At 40.4% G+C, this 20715-nt stretch overlaps 1 protein-coding gene across 26 annotated transcripts in view; it reads left to right on the forward strand.

Annotated features, from left to right (window-relative positions):
* The window catches only part of KIAA1109 (KIAA1109 ortholog), a 226017-nt gene that overhangs the window by 84610 nt on the left and 120692 nt on the right, over positions 1–20715 (forward strand). For all 26 annotated transcript variants that reach the window (XM_043545479.1, XM_043545461.1, XM_043545464.1 and 23 more), the window contains 7 exons: positions 529–707; positions 853–959; positions 3891–4099; positions 9519–9746; positions 10410–10547; positions 14618–14794; positions 16077–16205. In XM_043545479.1, the coding sequence (XP_043401414.1) occupies positions 529–707; positions 853–959; positions 3891–4099; positions 9519–9746; positions 10410–10547; positions 14618–14794; positions 16077–16205 (1167 nt within the window). The remainder of the gene's footprint in view (positions 1–528; positions 708–852; positions 960–3890; positions 4100–9518; positions 9747–10409; positions 10548–14617; positions 14795–16076; positions 16206–20715) is intronic.

The following is a 20715-nucleotide window of genomic DNA, read 5'->3' on the forward strand; positions in this document are numbered from 1 at the left end:
TAATACTTAACCACCTCACATGAATCTTATGAAGTTTGATTAATGTTTAAAAATACTTGGAAACTTTTTATGAGCAGTGATGTAAGTGTGAATTAGTAGTAGTAGTAGTAGTAGTAATAGTAGTAATTAGAATTTGAAATCTTCAGATTCTAGGGTTTTGGGGACTTGAATTAAATATTACATTTTTGAGGTTTTGTGATCAAAAGGACATTAATGTGTCAGTGTGCTCTAGAGGGCAAATCAGAAAATGTGACTAGAAATCATGACTCCTGTGTTCTATTCCTGGATGTGCTATATGGCCATGAGCAAGTCACTTGGAGCATGATTCTTTTCAGAAGTTCTGAACACCTCTGATTCCAGTTGAAATCAGTGGGATCTGTGAGTGTTCAGCACTTCTGAAAATCAGGACCTTACATCTCCTTGCTGCATGCAGTTCATCTGTCTATAAAGTGGGTATACCGATGGATAGAACCGTACAGATAGTACTTTGAGTTCATTTTATGAATATTGTTAATATTTCATTTGTAGGGAGAAGATGTCGATCTTCATTTATTTCTACCAGATTGCCATCCTAGTAAATATTCTCTCTTTATGTTGGTGAAAGATTGTCATCCTAATAAAATAAGTCCTGAATCCTGTATTTCGGCTGAATGTCAAAGTGGTCAAAAAACAGGCAAGCCCAAGTGGAGGAATATTACTCAAGAAGAGTGAGTTCTGTTACCTCATGGAATATATATTAGCTCCTTGTATATTTGTGTTTGGAGTAGAATATTATTAGTTCTGTTGTCTTTTTGTATGCAATAGGAAAAAATGAAACAATGGGTACTTTAAAAATATCTTTCTTTCGGATAGGGCTGGATGGGTTGAATGCTGGACTGTACCAAGTGTTACATTCACAATTGACTACACTTGGCATCCAATTTATCCACAGAAGGCCGATGAACAGTTGAAGCAATCACGTAAGTGTCACTTCATTTCTGTTGTATTTTAAGAGTGATTGCAAAAAAAGCTGTGACTTAGTATGATCATTTTGATTTAAAATTGTAGTTTGCACCAAAGAAATTGAAAGCATGCAGATGTAACGGGGCCATGGTGATGGGCAGGCAATATTTTGAATAACTTTACATTCCCCCTCTTCCTGGACTCCAGCTTAACTCTTTGCTAAGCACAGGGTAGAGTTCCATCTTTTCAGGACTTGTCAAAAAGCATTACACAGTTAGACCTCAGGGCTATTGTGTGTAAAACCACGGTAAACGGATGTTAGTAATTGCCAGTCAATTTTCAAAGAGAAAGTAAAACAAACATTTAATGCACAAAAAACACATTGTAAATAGTGTTTGCAATACTATGAATAATTTTTAAGCAAAAGCTATTGGAGAATAAATCTACTGGTGTTCCATCTACAAACTTCCCTCTTTTGCTTCTCTTACAAACATTAAAATATGATGTTTTAACTTAAGATTTTTCTGTATTTCAGTGCACATATCAAAACACATTTCCCCCGATCTTCTCTGAGATGATTTCTTCTTAATAGTGTGGCCCTAATATGCAGTGTGTCACCTGGACTCTTCAGAGTTTGAGACATTTTAGAACCCCATCAGCAAAACAAACAGCCTGAGGATCTCCATAGCTAACAGTATTCCAGCTCTTGGCTCAATAACTGAGTGATCCTCACAGTTGCTGTTGAAACAGAAGTCTGCATCCCGTATCCAAAGTGATACAGGGATTGGGATCAGTATATAAAATATCAATTTCCTGAATCTCGATAAGGTTCTCTTTCTATAGGATACCATCTTCTCCCCATAAGTCCTGCCAAGACTTATAAGTCAGGCAAGAATGCACAAACCCTCATTTCACTAAGTGCTGCCCCATTTTTCTCTCTCTCTCTCTCTCTCTCTCTCTCTCTCTCTCTCTCTCTCTCTCTCTCTGACAGAACCCCAGTTTAGAGCAGTTAGCCAAATGTAAGGCTCTATTGGTGACAGATGCTTCCCCCCCCCCTCCCCCCACCAAGCCCTTCCTCTAGGTCCATAAAACACATTGCGGTGGACCAAACGTTATCCTAGTGGAGGGCTGCCCTAGTAAATAAAGCTAGAATAGTACTGACCTGTATCCAAAGTGGTACAGGGATTGGGGACCCCCCCATCATAGTAGACAACTCTTGGTCCTGTATCAACCAGTGCTGTGTCCACTGTACCATCTGTAACTCTTATATTTATAACCTTTCTGCCCTGCACTATAGCTCAGCTCTCAAGGGTACCTAGAGTATGACCTGCCAGGTGGGTTGCCCACAATGAAAACTTCATATATAGCTTCAGGGCATGCAGAGCATGTTGGTTAGCTCCCACACATAGTCTGAAAGTTTCTGGGTCCTTCTAACTGAATTGCCCTACTCTGCACATGTGCATCGATAGACTATCTATTTAATATCCATGTCTCCTCCCTGTTGATACTTTCCCCCTACCCTGGAAAAAAACAATCCAATGCTACAGTATTAAGCTTGTGGGTTACACAGACTATCAATTCTTGTCAAGTGGGATAACCTGAATCTTTGAGTTGAATCAGTTTCATCAAAAGCATGGTTTTCAATTTCAAATTTTAAGAAGATGCATCATTTCTCTAAGTGAAAAGCAGGTAACAATGCATTAGACTTGTCCAAACTTGTTAATCTAACCTTGCCCTTTACCTAACAAATAGAGCACTTCTGCTAAATGAGTCATTTCACAAATCCAAAAATTTCTTGTTGTGTGGAAGACAGTATTATGGGGTACATTAATTTTGCCCGGTAGTTGGTTTTCCAAGTGATCTTTCTATTCTTTAGGTAATTTTGTAATATTCAGCTCTTACAGTATTGTACCTTTATAGACAGAGATGGAAGTAGGTTTAGAAACAGGAATGTGCTGGCTACCAGTGTTGCCATTTTCAGCTGGCAATTTACTATAGATATATAGTTATAGTAGAAGTGAATCAAGAGGATGGGTTAGGAGTGCTACAGATTGATTTAATGGAAGGTATTTCATACACAAGTGTTGGCAAGGATGAAACTGCGAAGGTGCTTGTGGGAGAAGGGGAGGTAAATGGACAGGGGAAATTGGAATTATTAGTTTGAGGGGGCATACAATAAGCTCCAAGATAAAGTGATAATCTGAAGGGGCAAGTTGTAAAATGGGCTTAAAAGTAAGGTTAAGCAGTTTGTCATTGATATGGTAGTAAAGTGAGAGCAAGTGAAATGTCTCTGATTGTGGAATGGTGTCATAATGATGAGCCAGGAAGGTGATTTTTAGAAGTAATTTTAATCAATGTGATTGGGCCAAGGTAGGTTTTAAAAAGGACTGCAGGGGTTTAAGTAGTCCATGATTAGAGATAAGTCCCTCCATGAGAAGAGAATCCAGGTCACTTGTCTAGAGCTATACTAGGTCTATAGTGGTAATGGGAGTAAAAAAAAAATAGTAAATTTTTATTTTCTGACAAGTCAGTTAAAATTCTGAATAGACACAGGGAACAAATCTGTTGGGTAAGAAAGAGATGCATCTTCTATATAATCTGTTTTCTCATCATGACATGTAACCAAATAATGGCCATTTTTAAATCAAATACTGAGTATTCACAGTAGAAAAAGAATAATAAACAATATTTTTTTCCATAATTTATCTTAGATTTATTGGCTCTCTTGTGCACAGTAGCTGTTGAATAAAACATTTCATACTCTGTTAAAATTACTTGTTTTTTCATTGTTTGCTTGGAGAAATGTATTTATTATACATTATAGAAATATCAGTTGTCTGATAGCCACCCACGCTGGAAAACTACAAATCTGTTCTAACTTAATCAATGTTCATTTGTAGAAATTCACAAGTAAATTCAAAAGATTTACCTTTTTGTTTATTCCTAAGTGTCAGAAATGGAAGAAACTATGTTATCTGTACCAAGGCCATCACAGAAGACAGCCGATAGAATCATTTCCTCTCCCACAGCCTCAACTCGCCTTCCTATTGATCCCTCGGAACTTCCACCTGATAAGCTACATGTCGAACTAGAAGTCTCCCCAGATTCTCAGATCACCCTGTATGGACCTCTACTAAATGCCTTTCTGTTTATAAAGGTATGAAGAAAAGTAGCACTCACCATTCTGACAAGTAGGGAAGAAATATTTAACAAGATTAGAAGTTCAAACCACTCCAATTTTATAAAGCAGCAAATACCCTATAAGAGAACATGCTTAATTTTTTGGAATTGGGGCACTTGCTTGTAACAAGGTCTTCTCATAAGTTGCTAAGAACCTTGTTTTTCCAAAACAGAAGCAAACCTTTTTTGCATTTAATTGAAGTTAACCGTACTCAAGCATGGTCAAGTTTAATCAGATAAAATACAGCTTACTTACAATGAGAGCAGTCCCATGCAGAATCTCTTTTTAGTGTTAAACAAATAAAAACCATGGAGTCCTCTGTCCCAAGTAAAAACTAGTAACTTAGTGATGTTTTTGTAATGGGTGTGTAGTATAATATTGGCGATGACAGCCATGTGACAGACAGAGAGTACTTGATAGTCTAGTGTGGTATAAAGGTTTTTATTGGTATATGTTTGCAATAGTTGTATTACTCAAGCCACACATGAATTAAACAGGTCAATCTAAAAAAAGTGACATTTTAAGTATAGAAAAGAGGTTATTTTTAGGTGCTTTCATCTCTCTCCTGCGCCCTCTACACTTGGACTAAGGCATCTAGCTTGACAGGCAGAGGATATAAGAGTCCCAATATATATATTTTTAAACACTAGAAAATGCCTTAAATAGCTTTTCTGTTACCATGTGTGTTATGTGTAGGATACATGATACGGAATAAAGGTTTGTATCGGCACTTATGTCAGTTTACATAACTCACTTGTGACTTTGTTACTTATGAGTATTGCACTCATTGCAAACTCACAGGGTGAAAATTTATATTGCACTATCTTGCTCATGAGTGACTGAGTGTGTGTGTGTGTGTGGGGGGGGGGGGGTTGTTGTTGTTTTCGCCCTAGTAGATTTTCTGGATTCCTTTTTACCTTGACAAAATCCAGGAAATTCAAATTTATGGCTGATAGTGCATCATTAACTCATCCCCATTGTGCATATATAACCCACACACCTTCTGGGTGCGGTGTTCTGTCCCATCTGGTGGCACTGAGACTACTTAGAAAGAGTTAAATGAGTCTGCTCTACAGCCTTAGCTAACAGCCAGTTGGCTTTTAGCTCATGCAGTAGAGGCTCATGCACTTTAAGCTCCAGAGGCCCAAAGTTCAATCCCATCTGACGATGGCCGGGGTCTGTCAGTGTTACACATAGGTATTGTCTGACTCTTTGAACGGGGTGATTAGTGTCTTACTGGATGCTGCTATATGTTTGCATAGCAGGGAGCATGAAAGGATCATTTCAGCCTTAACTGTTAATTTAATGAGATCTTTGATGTTGGTTTTTGGTAGTAAAAATTCAAACTGAGCTACCCAATTACACTATAAACAGATGTTTAATTAGCATCCTTAATTTTTTTTAGGTATCTTTGCAGAACTTGGACCCAGCATACACAGGGTTCTGCTTAGGGACAGCATTTCTTTAGAGACGCCTGATTTCTGCAGTATATTGAATTCTTTGAAATGTCTATAGTGATGCACAGTAGGTGGTAAAATATTTAGAGTAAATTAAAACTTTGAAGACATACCCTCCAAGGACATATAAAATAGAATATTTTTCATTTATTTTCTTGGATATTAACTTTTTCATTTTAAAATGCTTCCATTTCCTCCATCTTCTTCTTGGCTGTGCCTTCTTCTAGGGCAGTGATTCTCAATCAAGGGTACACATACCTCTGGGGGTATGCAGAAGTCTTCCAGGGATTTGTCAACTTGCCTAAATAGTTGTCTAGTTTTACAGCAAGCTACAGGAAAAGCACTAGTGAAGTCAGTACAAACTAAAATTTCATACAGACAATAACTTGTTTATACTGCTCTATATTATTACTAATCATTGGTTTCAGAGTAGCAGCCGTGTTAGTCTGTATCCGCAAAAAAATATATATAATACACACACTATATGTGTATATTGTGTGTGTGTGTATGTGTATATATATATGTGTGTGTGGGTATATATCTATATGGAACACATAGTAAGAAAATTATTTGTATATAAAAAAATATTCTTACTATGTGTTCCATTCTATGCATCCGATGAAGTGGGCTGTAGCCCACGAAAGCTTATGCTCTAATAAATTTGTTAGCCTCTAAGGTGCCACAAGTACTCGTGTTCTTTTTACTAATCATTGTTTCTCAACCTGAGGGGCGTGATTAATTTTATAATTGTATGGTAAAAATGAGAAAGTCAGCAATTTTTCAGTAGTAGTGTGCTGTGAACTTTTGTATTTTTATGTCTGATTTTTTTAAGCAAGCACTTTTCAAGTGAGGTGAAACTTAGGGTATGCAAGACAAATCAGCCTCCTGAAAGGGGTACAGTAGTCTGGAAAGGTTGAGAACAAGTGTTCTAGGGGAAATGGGGGTAGAGCGAGTATTGTTGTTGTCTTTCTGGTGTAAAAGGGAAGGAAGTGAACATGTGAATCTCAGTTGATTGATTAGGAAACGTTCATTTGCTCAGAAATTTGCTTGGAGTAAAGCAGGTTGGCTCTATGATCAGTTCTTTTAGGAGGCTTTCATTGCATGGCAGAGCAGGGGGAGTTTTCTGAGATGGGGGTAAATTGCAAGACCTTATAAGTAATCAACTTTCTTGGCTGTTCTGAGACACTTACATAGACTGGAAGAGAATTTTGGACATTTGTGTAAATTATGAATTTTAGGTGGGACTTTAAAAAGTGCTCACCAGTGGCTTAGCTGTGCTCTCATTGAAGTCAGTGGGAGTTTAACCATTGAATGTGGTGGGAGTAGAATTAGACTAATATGAAGTGCATTTGAAAAATCTTCCCCATCTCATGATATATTTATACTGTAGCATCCACATAAGGGGTGGCATGATAGGAAGTTTTTGTTCTGGCCTTGTTACTGTAAAACTCCGGAGATTCACATGATAGTTTCCCCTTTCTCAGAACTCTTGTTCTCTGGAGGAAGCTTCCTCTAATAAGGCTGAAGTCCTATGGTATTTATAAGCAATATTATGTCATAATACGGGGAATGCAAGTGCTTGGGTGTTCTAAAACTATCTTCTAAAACTACTGAAATACTCTTCGAAAATTTAAATGAATGACAGACTTTCCAAGTGTTCCCATTTGTTATACTTGCTAGTATTTTTGTCATTTGTGCTTAGATTCTTTTTGTCCAACTTTGTTGGCAATGTACCTTCTTCTTTTTTGTTTGTACTTGCTTCTTAATGACTTTTGTGTGATAAGGTTGGGTGTTCTTGTTTTTTTTTAAATTTTCAGTTTGTGTTCATGGATTCTGTATGTGGGAAGTTTCAGTTGCATATGTATTTTTCAGAGTTTAATATGACTTTCAGTTCTTCTAGCTGTGAAGCCCTTTAATGTGGAGCATTCTGTTTCTTCAATTCACCAATTTGTAATAATGCTTGTAGCACTTTGTATCCTCTATGAGAGACTCTAGCAGCAAGTTCTCAGTATTTTTGATACCCTCTACTGGTCCTTCCTTAACATACTTCTGCCAGTTCTGTCTCTGTCACAACATTCAGCTCCTGCAGAGAAATGTCCTCTGAAATTAGGAAAACATTTAAGTGACTGTTCCAAAAAAAAAGAAGGGGGGAGAGACTGTACGGTGGAGCTTCTAGGGTGACCAGACAGCAAGTGTGAAAAATTGGGACGGGGGTGGGAGGTAATAGGAGCTTATATAAGAGAAAGACCCCAAAATCGGGAGTGTCTCAATAAAATTGAGACATCTGGTAACCCTAGGAGCTTCTGAGGTGACAGCTTCTTATTTTGAGTGCATTGTATAACATTTGAATTCATAAACCACTTTAGAAAGAACTACTATAATTGAATTATATTGCATGTCCCAGGTCAGGCTTTGGAATATGCCTTTTATGCAGGTCTTTTTCAAGGGTTTGGAGGATATTAGTCTATTTTCCTTCTTTATATTAGATAGTGCCTCTTTATGATTTACTTGACATTGTCTCACATGCTTGGATTGAGGTCTTAGAAGGCAAGTGACATGAAAGGTGAGGACAGAGGGATACAACTAAATATATAACATATTAGTGTACACATTTGAGTTTTAAAAAATGATCCTCATTAGCCCCTCAACCTGGTCATTAATTGTCTGTCTTCTTATAGGACGAAGGTAAATCTCAGACATTTAAATAGCTTTCCTCCCCTTGCAATATTTATTTAAATGATGGGGGTGGGGGGGGAATTAATTTCTCCATTTAAAAAAAAATTCTGGCTATCTTTTTCTAAAAATTAAATTGTATATTTTGTGACTCAAGGGAATAGTAATTGGATATAGATCTCTTGATCTCATGATTATTAATTCAAATCTAGCCCAGATTAGTAATGACAAAAATATCCTTGCAAAGCTGAGGACTGGTGGCCTGTGTGAAATAAGTTTGGACTCAGTCTGGTTCCCAATTGACGAGTGTGTACAGCTCAAAAACCATCACCACAGTTGACATTAATTGGAACATTCTTGACAGTGTTGGGGCCAGAGATTGGCTATACATGGAGATTGAATTATCTTATTCCTAGAGTGGCCTCTTCCAGAGTGAGTGAGGTAGCACTACTTATACATGTGCCATGACCATTCTGTGGCTAAAGAGAAGACTTCACTGCTCAGGGTGCTCTGTCCAGCACCTCTCCCCAAAGTACTTAATTAGCATGAAAATGTCATTTATTAGTAACCTTTTGTTGTCCAGAACCCCTCCTTGAAGTATCTAACTTGTTAACTTGCTTTATTTTTCCTCAGCATTTCTTACCTTTTTCTAAAAAAAACCCCACACATAACTTTTAAAAATCTGGGTCTGACACACTTTATAAATAAAATGTAGGAAATCTCTCATATAATGGGGTTCAAGCTTCCCAAAAGAATTTGACAGTAGTTATTTCTGTCTGAGTTAATTGAGTGGGGATTGGCTTAGAAGCAAAATGAATGTTTGACCCAAGAGGATGAATTTGTGAACTTCTGATATGCTGCAGGCATGTAAAACTTGCAACAATAGATGTGTCTGGGAAGAGGTATTGGATGACTGTTGTTCATGTCTGACCGCTGTAGGCTGTACATAATAAAAAAAAATAATTAAAAAATAAATATCTATCTAGCAGTACCTATAGCCCGGTGCCAGAATACTTTTTTTTAATCCTGCTCCTGTCCCACTTCACAATTTTTACTCCCACTCCCACCTGCTCCTGCCGTTATGAGCAAAGTTACACCCAGGCTTCAGTGTTTCGTAGAATTAAAGCCTTAGTGCTTATCAGGGTGGCGGGGGGAGGGAGGGGTATCGGACTCGGATATAGGATAAGCATGGATTTGTGTTGCATGATACTGCTAATGACACAGTTCACCTTCTTTAATGAGGACTGCAATAATTCACTTCCCAGGAAAATTACTTTGGAGAAGATGACATGTACACAGATTTTGAAGAAGTCATTTCAAGCCCCGTCCTGTCAATGTCAACATCTTCAAGCTCTGGATGGACAGCAGTTGGATTGGAGAATGACAAAAAGGGAAGTGAGAGTTCAGCCAAACCAGTTCATCCCCTAACCTTGCGCCCTTGGGACATTACTGTACTCGTTAATGTGTACAAAGTGCATGGACGGCTACCAGTGGTAAGCTGTTCGGAACCTTGGTCATCATGGGAAACCAAGTACTTCTTAATTTCTTTAAAATATTTTATGAAGTATAGTAAAACTGATATGCATTTAAAAATTATAGGTTATGCTGCAGTATGTGTGAAGCCAAGTGCTTCATGAAACTCTTAAGTTCTATCCTATCATTGGTGGGTTTTGAGTTAAATTATGTATTTTTTTCCAGAATAGGTAAATGAATGCAGAAATTTGATACTTGGTGGATTTTGTTGTTTGAGTCAGAATTAGATAATTCTTGTGTGTAAATCCATTTTGTATTTAATGAAGAGTAGAGTTCCATCTAGTTGATAGTCATTATTTTTCATCAGGCATAATGATTACTCTCTAAATCAACAGGGCAACTCACTAATCCTGCAATCTGATCTGTGCAGGCAGACCTTTATGGAGCCTCATTACTTTAATGGGACCATGGGACTCTGTATGTGTAAGGGTTCCCCTGCACAGATCAAACTGTAGATTAGAGAAGCCTATGTAAATTAATATTAAATGGCGTTTAAAGTCACAGACTTTTTCATCAACCACAGGAAAACTGTCACATTCTGCAGAGGTTTTTCATAATCTGACAATCTCAGTGGTTTTGTGTATCTGCAACTTCTCACAACAGGATATGTTGATTGATTTTAGCACAGCAGCACGGATGGTCCTGAATGCCCTACTGCTTTCTTGGAAAGATTGTGTTTTGAGATGAAAAAAGGATTTAGGGAAACTATGCTGCAACTTGTACTATCCCCATTGAACTTATTCTTGAATGACAGCTATCAGGTAATATGAGTATTCTTTTGTGTTGGAGGAATGCTGATTTTTATTGTGAAACTAAAACTGAATCATGTTTTGATTGAATCCTCTCTAACTAACACACACACACACACACACACACACACACACACACACACACACGTGTTTTCACAAATGTTTTCAAGATGACAATTCATGAAAAGCATTTAAGAAAACTATATAGTAGTAATTCTGCTTGTCATGCATTCTGTATTTATCACTGTTCAGCCTTCATTCTTAGTTCATACACAAGTGAAAAGGATCTTTTGTCCTGTTAATGTTGTTGCCTTAAAACTGTGTAGAATTTGGGCTTGCATCTGAGCCAGGGACCAAGTAGTTCCACCTCCCTAGTGAGCAATGGAAGACTTGCAGCTGAATCATCTGATTGGCCAGCTTGACCGCTTGGCTGGAGGAACCAACAGACATGCTCTTAAGCCCAGCAGCAGCATTTGGCTGACGGTTGGCCAATGCTTATGCCTGCAATTGTGATTGCTTCTGTACCAGCTTTGCTTCCCTGCTCAGTTCCTGGTTTGACTCTGATTTTGACCATTGGCTCTGACTCATGGGGCCTGACTCCAGCTCTGACCACTAGGCATGACTACCCATGCCCCAGTCTGCGACAGTTTGAGCAGCTCAAAATAAAAAGGGGTAGCTTCCTTTTCTAGGATGGATCCTACAAAAGAGAATATCCCCTTGTTGGGTCTGGTAGATGCCCTGCAGAATTTACAAACCCAGATTAGGGCCCTGCAGGTGCAAAACACCGCTTTTCAGAGTCAAGCCCTGCCTCAGGTCCATGGAAACTGAAGATTTGTTTACTAAGCAAGTTCAATCAGGACGATGGAAAGTTCCCTGGCTTTCTGAACCAATGTTGGCTCCCGTTCCTATATGCCTACAAACCTACCCCATGGACTGGTCCACGCTGGGGCTCATCACCAGTTGCTGGCCAGTAGGTGCTGGCCTGAGCCCTTCTATTGCTGGAGAAATCTAGCCCCCCTCTGCGCCAACTTGAGAATTTTGCATGAGCCCTTGCAGCTTGGACGTAGTCCAACCCCATCTCTCCGATGCAGAAAAAGATCAACACCAGGCATTGGGTCTGTTCCTCTACTGTGGAGGTCCAGAACACTTTGCCTTGAATTGTCCAGCATAGGGTTGATCTGCTTGTTGGTCAAGAAAATGCCAGGGGTCTGGGCAGGGCTTGAACTTCACCCCTCGCTCTCGTCCACAGCACCTATTTGTCTTCAGGTAGCTTGATGGCATCTAATCAGCACCCAACACACTTTAGGCTCCTGTTCTGTCTACAACATCCCTGACGATAGAGGTCAGTCTGGAAGCACTGGTGGACTCTGGTATCGCCAGTAATTTTATGGACATAGAATTTTCCCTAAAACGTAAGATCCTGACACAACGTAATGTCATCTCTGATCTAATAGAAGCCATCAGTGGTTCTCTCCTGTCCTGAGGCCCAGTTTCACAAGAAGCCTCATCTTGGAGGTCACTGCCCTTCAGCGTCATTGAGAGTCCCTCCCCCAGTTTGGTTTGGTCCAGTCCATTCCCCACACTTGCTGGTCATTCTCTGCATCATGTGGCTTATTGTTCATGATTCCCACATCCTTTCGGGTTCAAGCAAAGTCAATTTTAATTTCTTGTGCTGCCAGCAGTCCTGCTTCCCTGCTGGCAAGTTCGAGGTTCGAGCTTCTCCCTAGTGCAACTCCAAGCAAGTCCACTCCCCTCCCCCAGAAGAATTTGGAACAGGGGCACTCAGCTGAAGGGGTCCCTACTGACTCCAACAGCATCCCTGGCAGCCTTGGGGATACCAGCCAAATACCAGGACTTCAGCTTTCTTCTTTTCAAAAATGTCTGATGTCCTGCTCCTGCATTGGCAGCATGATTGTCCTATAGACCTCCAGCCCCGAAGATGAGGTGCTCAGAAACTATCTCCAAGAGAACCATAAGTGCCATAAAACAGGCTCTGCTGGGTGGTGGCTTATGTGGAATTATTATAAGTGAACTCTTGAGTATGATAATAAGGGAACCCAATCATCCTGGTGATAATTTAAAAAGCAGTGGAGATATTGCTCCAAGATCTATCTGGTTAACCCATTCCATCTGCCCGTTGGTCAGAGAGTGATAAGCCAATGAGATAAAGGATTCCATGCCAAGGAGCTTGAAGAATGGACACCAAAAATGGGAAATAAATTGTGGACTTGGATCCAATATATCAGTAGGCAAACCCATGATATCTGAAAACATTGTCCAAGAAGAGACTAGCTGTTGGGCAGTTGGGTGGCATAGGAAGGAATGAAAAGCACTATCTTGAAGATGATCAACCACAACCAGTATAATTATTCAGCCATGACAGTGTGATGTGAAGTCCGGTAACACAGCAGACTAGGGTTTTGGCATAATGGGTGAGGACTGGAAGACACTGAATGGACTGGAGTGTGCAATCTTGGTCCAGGAGTGCTCAAGTCCTACAATGGCAGGAAAATGATTAAGTAAGATATACCCAGATAATCCTAGTTTGTTTGAGAAGGTCATGCGAGACAGTATCAAAAGCCTTACTAAAGTCAAGATATACCACATCTTCTGCTTCTCTCCTATCCACAAGGCTTGTTATGTGAAAGAAAGCTATTAGGTTGGTTTGATGGGATTTATTCTTGACAAAGCCATGCTGACTATTACTTATCTTATCTTCTAGGTGTTCACAAATTGGTTGCTTAATTATTTGCTCCATTATCTTGCGGGGTACTGAAGTTAAGATGACTGGTCTGTAATTCCTTGGGTTGTCTTTATTTCCCTTTTTATAGATTGGCACTCTATTTGCCATTTCCGGTCCTCTGTAATCTCCAGTCTTCCATGAGTTTTTGAAGATAATCACTAATGGCTCAGATATCTCCTTGGTCAGCTCCTTGAGTATTCTAGGATGTATTTCATTAGGCCCTGGTGACTTGAAGACATCTAATTTGTCTAAGTGATTTTTAACTTGATCTTTCCCTATTTTAGCCTCTGATCCTACCTCATTTTCATTGGCATTCACTATGATAGATGTCCAATTGCTACTAACTTTTTTGGTGAAAACTGAAACAAAAAAGACATTTAGCACTTCTGCCACTTCCACATTTTCTGTTATTGACCCCCCCACCACTCCCAAATGAGTAATGGGTCTACCTTGTCCTTGGTCTTCCTCTTGCTTCTAATGTATTTGTAGAATGTTTTTTTGGTTACCTTTGTCTCTAGCTAGTTTAATCATGTTTTGTGCCTTGGCCTTTCTAATTTTGTTCCTATATGCTTGTGTTGTTTGTTTCACACAGTAATAACAATAATGATGCTTTAAGGTAACTGGGGTGCACTGCATCTTTGGGTGTAGAGGATCTGGGATTTCTGTGGATAACCGGAGTCAGGGGCTGGAAATCACAGGGGAACGCTTCAAAGGGACTCAGACTGGGATGCATCTATTGCAGTGGTTCTCAACCTATTTACCATTGTAGGCCGCATCCAATACTACCTGTATAGCCCTGAGGATGTCACATGGGCTGCCTCAAGAAGGCAACTGGCCCACCTCGCGGTGATCCATACAACTGCTGTATAGTCCTCTTGTAACTGGTGCCCAAACAGGAACCACTGCGGCTTTTTGAGGGAAAATCAACTTATGTATTATCCATTAACCACATATATATTAACCCACCATAAGCAACGTGGGTTCCAACACTTTGGGTGGTCTGGGGTGGAGAATGTGAGCCAGTTAACATAAAGGATAACCGATTTCTCAAAACGAATCTACACTCACACTTGTTTTGTCTTTTATTTATCTCTTTAAGATTTGCATATTATCATATGGCCCATTGCACGTGACATGATATAAACTCTTCCTTATTTTACTTCCTGATGTTAGCTGAAGTTCTATTTTATTATTTTTTATTTTTCATTGTATGGAGAACAGTGGGATTTTATAGGTCAGGATTAATGTCAGAAAAGTATCTTTTGAGAATTAAAAAAAACAAAGCCCTGTGTAGTCATTCTTTGAGAACAGTTGTCTTTAATTGACTTCTCCTCAACAGCGACCCTCTGTGGATGAACTACTTAGAGAGGGCCATATCAGCCTGTCAGGTCTGCAGCTACGAGCTCATGCTATGTTTTCAGCAGAAGGTCTGCCTGTGGGAAGTGATACTTTAGAATATGCATGGCTGATCGATGTGCAGGCTGGCTGCCTTACAGCTAAGGTTACAGCACCACAGGTATGTTCTAGAAATGCTAGGTAACATATTTAGTACAAGGCTTTAGCTGTGTATACACATTCCTTTGTTGCAAAGCCAGTGTAATGTGGCCTTTTTTGAAGGGACCTAGTGTACATAGGCTCAGTCCAGCTGAGATTCATTTGTGGCTAAAGTCACTTGTAATTAAATGATTTGGAAATTCAGTTTGAAACTCCAAACTGGAGAGAGAGAATTTCCATGTAAAATCTAGAATTGAACTATGGTCCAGGGGTGTGTGTGAAGGCAGAAAGACAACTGAGCGTACAGACTAGCACTGCTTGAAATTTCAAGTGTAGGAGCCATCTGTCTTAATGTCTTGAAATTGTCCTGATTTGTACTGAATATTCTTGCAAGTAAATATTGTTACTTATACTAAAAGGATATCCATAACCATAATATTTAAATGCACTTTAGATGGCATGCAACATTTCCCTGCAAATAGGAGCATGTATATTGTTACTTTGTGTAGCACTGAACAAGCATTAATGTCAGGAGACAGAAAAAGGTGGCAAGTAGACGAATTGCCAGGGAATTGCAGCTTATGAAAATCTTATTTAAAAAAAAAAGGGGGCGGGGGTGCATTTTACATCATGCTGTGAAAGAGGCCAGGTTCACACTAAATCTCATGATGATAAATTTCAGAGATGTGGGTCCTCTGCCTCTACTTCCAAACTGTCTGGGGTAGCCAGCTCAAGTGTCCCATTTTGATGAGTCGTTGTACGAGTGGCAGTTTGATATCACTGAAACCTAGGGTATTTGGAGTAGTATGTTAAAGTATATTAGGGAACCCTTAGTGTGCCACCACCATCACCTATATAGGTTAATTAATGCACAACATATTAGAGAACTTTAAAAACCACGTCTCTGCTGAGTGTATTACCCCATGATGTAGACAAGCCCCAGGATGAACTGTAAATTTTGAAAAATGAGCATTCAATTACATAAAAACAAAGATGTTTCCCTAAAGAGGGAATTCCCTAATTGCTTTAGAATTGGCTAAAATAGATTGGTTTCAAATAGATGAGTTTTGATTTTTGACAGTACACTTTGCCATTCATGAAAGAACAATTGCAGAAACTTACAAACTATGTCAAATCAGAAAAATTACAATAGTGGCTAATTGCAAGTAGATTATCTAGCAGCAGGAATAAAGCTCCTCATGGTTTTTTTCGTTCTCAAGCTTTGCTAATGTTCTTTCTCTGAACTCTGATAATTTATTTTGAATACTTACTGCATTGTGATCCTGTTTGCTATTTGCTTACAGCTAGCATGTCTGCTGGAATGGGGACAGATGTTTGTGTTTCATGTAATGTGTCGAGAGTTTGAACTGGAAAGGCCAAAATCTGTAATAATGTGTCAGCATGGAATTGATCGTCGGTTTTGTGAATCTAAGGTAAAGCTTAATCAATTTCGAGCCTACAAGTTGGTATATTTGCAGTAGTATATTGCAATAGTATTTGAATATAAAGTATCCAAAAGTAGAACAAAGCTATACATGTGGTTTGGAGCATGCAGATATTTTAGTTAGCCATAATTTGGTAAAGGAAATAATTATGCTTCTTTGAGTGACAATCCACATGGAATCTCTTCTAGGTGCACACACACCCCAGGTGCATAAAATCAGATTATTTTGGCAGCAGTGTCTGTTGTGGCCATTTCTGCACCCTAGATGTCCTCACTCATCTCCACTCCACGGCTTAAAGGGTGAGGCGGGATCAACAGTCTCTCAATTCCTTCTTACCAGCCACGACAGCAAGATAGAACACCTTTAGTGTCCCCCTAATTCTCTGTGCACTGTGTAGTGAGTAGTTAGTTGTGTTGCCTATTGGCAACACACACAAACATACAAATTCCTTATTTTACTCAGGTTCCTGTTTTCAGGCTATTACACCCAGGCTATTAATCTCTGCCCCCTTGTAGAGGGACTCCAGCAAAATGGCAGAAGCGACATCTCTTGGGTTTAAATCTTGCCCCTAGTGTGACGCTTCAGTGACAACTGATGAGCACTCTAGGTACCTGTGTTTTCTAGGAGAGTGTATAGGTACCATATGTCACTCCTGCTCTAAGTTGACTCAAAAACTAGAAAAGACCATCTAAAATTGTTCCTCCTGGAGTACTCCTGTGCATGCCTCCTTGGACTCCAAAGAGAAGAATGCATTTAGATTTTAGTCTTCTAGTCTGTTCTTCTCTTCATGAGTGCTTCCGTGAATAGAGATTTTACCTTGAGATTTCTGGTTATATTGACCAAGAGGCCTCAGTCATTTGTCTCTATTCTGGCTTTGAATTCTGATAGGGTAGGAAGGAGCTGCTCCAGAGTACAGCAAAATCATAGGTCACCCTCTTTGGTGATTCAAGGCACAAGTCTCCGAAATCTGAGCCATCTTGCATTCAACAAAGAGAGACAGTGACCTAAGAAGGGCCCCTCTGGTACCTTGGTACTAATTAAAAGAATGCTGATGGTACCCACTAAATATGTGAACAGCAATCTTTCAGTACTGAACTTTCAGCCCTCAGTGCCTTGGTACCTGGCACTTCTGTACAGGCAACCTTGGAATTATGTTCCTTGGTGCCCAGTGCATCAGTACCTAGTGTGGTGGGAATCAGGTCATGTATGGTACTTGAATGATTTATCTCTGGGCCCAGTTTTGGAATCTCCTTTCCTTGAGAGCTTGAGGGTGGTGATAACTAGGCCACCAGGTACTGAGCTGTCAGTACAGCGGTAGAGGCACCTCTGTTACCAACTTCACCCTCTACCCAGTTAGGGAGGACACAACAGATCCAGGGCATTCCTGACAGAATGGCCTCTCCTTTTCTTAACTCCATCAGGGCATAGTAGTTATTCCTCTTGTACACATTCTCCTTGGGTAGTGCAGTGGGCATCAGGAAGAGACTCTGTAGAGGATGTGTAAAGGACAACAGAAAATTTCCTAGGTCACATAGGAAACATTCTTCCTAGTACTCTCCTGATTTTATCCCCCCACCCCATATCCTTATCAGCCATGGCTCTGCTGGGAGGTGCAGCTGTGTTCAAGTAAGCCTGCATCTTTTGGCTCCTTCTAATTTTACATCCATCCTCCCCCAAGAGTCCATATAAACCAACATAGCCAGGTCAGTTAGTGCAGCATTGGATCCTAGAAAGCAGGATAACGAAAGTAATGTGGAAGAAGAACTTATCCTGGCTGCAATCTCCTCTTCTCTCAATGAGTAGGAGTATTAGATTCCAGATCCATGAGAGATTATCTTCCATGGGAAATAGTCCAAACAATAGTGGACTTCATCAACTAACGTCAAACTCACCCCAAAACATCCCTAAGGGCATGCCTCAGACTTCTGACCTCATACACCTGTGTGATGGAGTTTGTCAGACTTTGTTTACATGTCCTGCAAGGGTGTTTGAAATTCGTGTATCCACTCAGCAGACATCCGGTGGACATGTTGATTCTGATCCCACATGAAATCCTCTCTTCATTAAGCTGGTGGAAAGACCCCAGTTCAGGTGTTCAAAGGAGTAGTTTTTTTCGGCACCTCTACCAAGACAGTGGTGATGAATGCCTCTACCCAGGGAGGAGGGGCTGATCTAAATCAACTTTAAACTCGGGGCACCTGGGCCCCTCAGGAAGCTCATCCTGAAACTCTGAGCCGTCCACCTGGCATGCAATGCATTCCTACCACGACTCCAGATATCCTGTATTCAAGTGCTGGCAGACCACACCACAGTTATGCCTTATGTCAGACAAGGGGGAGTAAGATAGTCTCCACTCTGTCAGGAGGACATGGTACTCTGGAGTTGGTGTATTCTGAATCAGATCACACTAGTGGCTCTGCACCTTGGCAGATCAACTCGATGGGCAGCTCTCAGACAACTGAGAGTGGTCTGGTCTGTCAAAGACTCAGTCCTACAGAACATCTTTCGCAAGTTGGGATTCCTTGAAATAGGCCTGATTGCCACAGACCTCAACAAGAAGTCTCTGAATTCTTGACCCAGAGGGAGTTCGAGCCTCAGCTTGCTAACAGATGCTTTTCTCATTCCTGGGTCATTGGGACTTATCTGCCATTGTGCTGATCCCCAGGATATATTAGGGGTTCTGAGAAAACTGAGGCAAACCTAGGACTGATGATTGAACAGCAGTTCTGGTATTCAGATCTGATGATCCTCTCATCACGCTATCAGCCCGGCCCAACATATTCTCGCATGGGTTAGATCCTACACCTGAATGGAGCTTTGGTACATCTGACTGCCAGCATGCTGGCTGGCTGACACGTCCACTGAAAGAAGTTTTGCAGCTGAGATTCACACGATTCTGCAAAGCAGGAAAGCCTGACTTAAAAAGCTAAATGGAAGAGATTTTCTATTTGGGCATTTCAGCACCAGCTGTCTCCCCTGACATCACCCATTTTAGCAGTATTAGACTATTTGCTAGCTCTGAAACAGCTCCCTAGGGGTCCATCTAGCAGCAGTATCTGTACATCTCCTCCTATCCAGAGCCACACAGTATTCTCCCACCCTACAGTGGATACATTCCTTAAAGGCCTTATTCATATTTTACCCCCATTTCAGTAACCCCCTCCCTTTTGGGACCTCAACTTAGTAATAAGCAGAGTTGATGGGTCCCTCTTTTAACCCCTTTGTAATTTGTCTCCTTTATCACTTACCTATGAAGACTGCTTTTTTAGTGGGCATTATGTCAGCTCAAAGGGTAGAGGAGATGCAGGCCCGCATGCTGAGTCCCTCTTATACAATGTTTTGTAAGGACAGGATAGCTCTCAGGCCTCATCCCAAGTTCCTTCCCAAAAGTGTTTCTATTTGAACCAGTTTTTTCAGGTCCCAGTTTCTTGCCTAAACCTCATTCAAACCCAGGGGAAGTTGAATACACTTGATGTATTAAGGCATTGACATATACCTTAAGAGGAAGAAAACATTCAGGAACACACCTAGACTGTTTGTAGCCTTTGCGGATAGGCTTAAGGGTCAGGCAATATCCCCTCAGAGATTATCTAAGAGGGTCTCTGAAAATATAAGGACATGTTATAAATTAGCCAGATTATATCCACCTAATCATATTAGAACTGATTCTGTTTGAAAAATGTCCCTATTTCTGAAACTTGTAGGGCACCGATGTGGAGCTCGGTCCACACCTTTACAAGACACTACTCTTTTTGGTATAGGCTTCCACATCCCACACACGGTTTGATAGGACTGGCCTGCAGTCATTGTTTAAATAGGACAACTGCTGCCTACTTCCAAGCAAACCAACAATTGGGTGTTACCAAGAGTGGAATCCATGTGGACTGTCAATTGAATAAAGAATACTTACCGCACGGTAAGGACAGGAGGTCAGACTAGATGATCATGACGGTCCCTTCTGACTTTAAAGTCTGAGTCTAACTTGGAGATATGTTTCAGAGTAGCAGCCATGTTAGTCTGTATTCGCAAAAAGAAAAGGAGTACTTGTGACACCTTAGAGACTAACAAATTTATTTGAGCATAAGCTTTCGTGAGCTACAGCTCACTTCATCGGATGCATCCGATGAGGTGAGCTGTAGCTCACGAAAGCTTATGCTCAAATAAATTTGTTAGTCTCTAAGGTGCCACTTGGAGATACGTTGTTCACATAGATTCCATGGTCTGCCCTCCTCTCCTGTCATTAAAGAGTCTTACACTGGGATCCTGTATTGGTGAGGGAACTGAGGGATGGATGGTCCCGCTCCACCATTTATGCCCTCAGGTGAAATGGGTACAAGGACATCTAAGGTGCAGGCAGGGCCCTTGGGCACTGCTGGTTAAAAGAATCCAATCTCATGTGCACGGGGTACATTTGCACCAAGAGTGGAATCCCATGCGGACAACACATCTCAAAGAATCACTTACTGTAGGGCAAATAATCATTCTTTTTGGTCTAATT

Source organism: Chelonia mydas, chromosome 4 (genome assembly GCF_015237465.2).
Source record: "Chelonia mydas isolate rCheMyd1 chromosome 4, rCheMyd1.pri.v2, whole genome shotgun sequence".
NCBI lineage: Eukaryota > Metazoa > Chordata > Testudines > Cheloniidae > Chelonia > Chelonia mydas.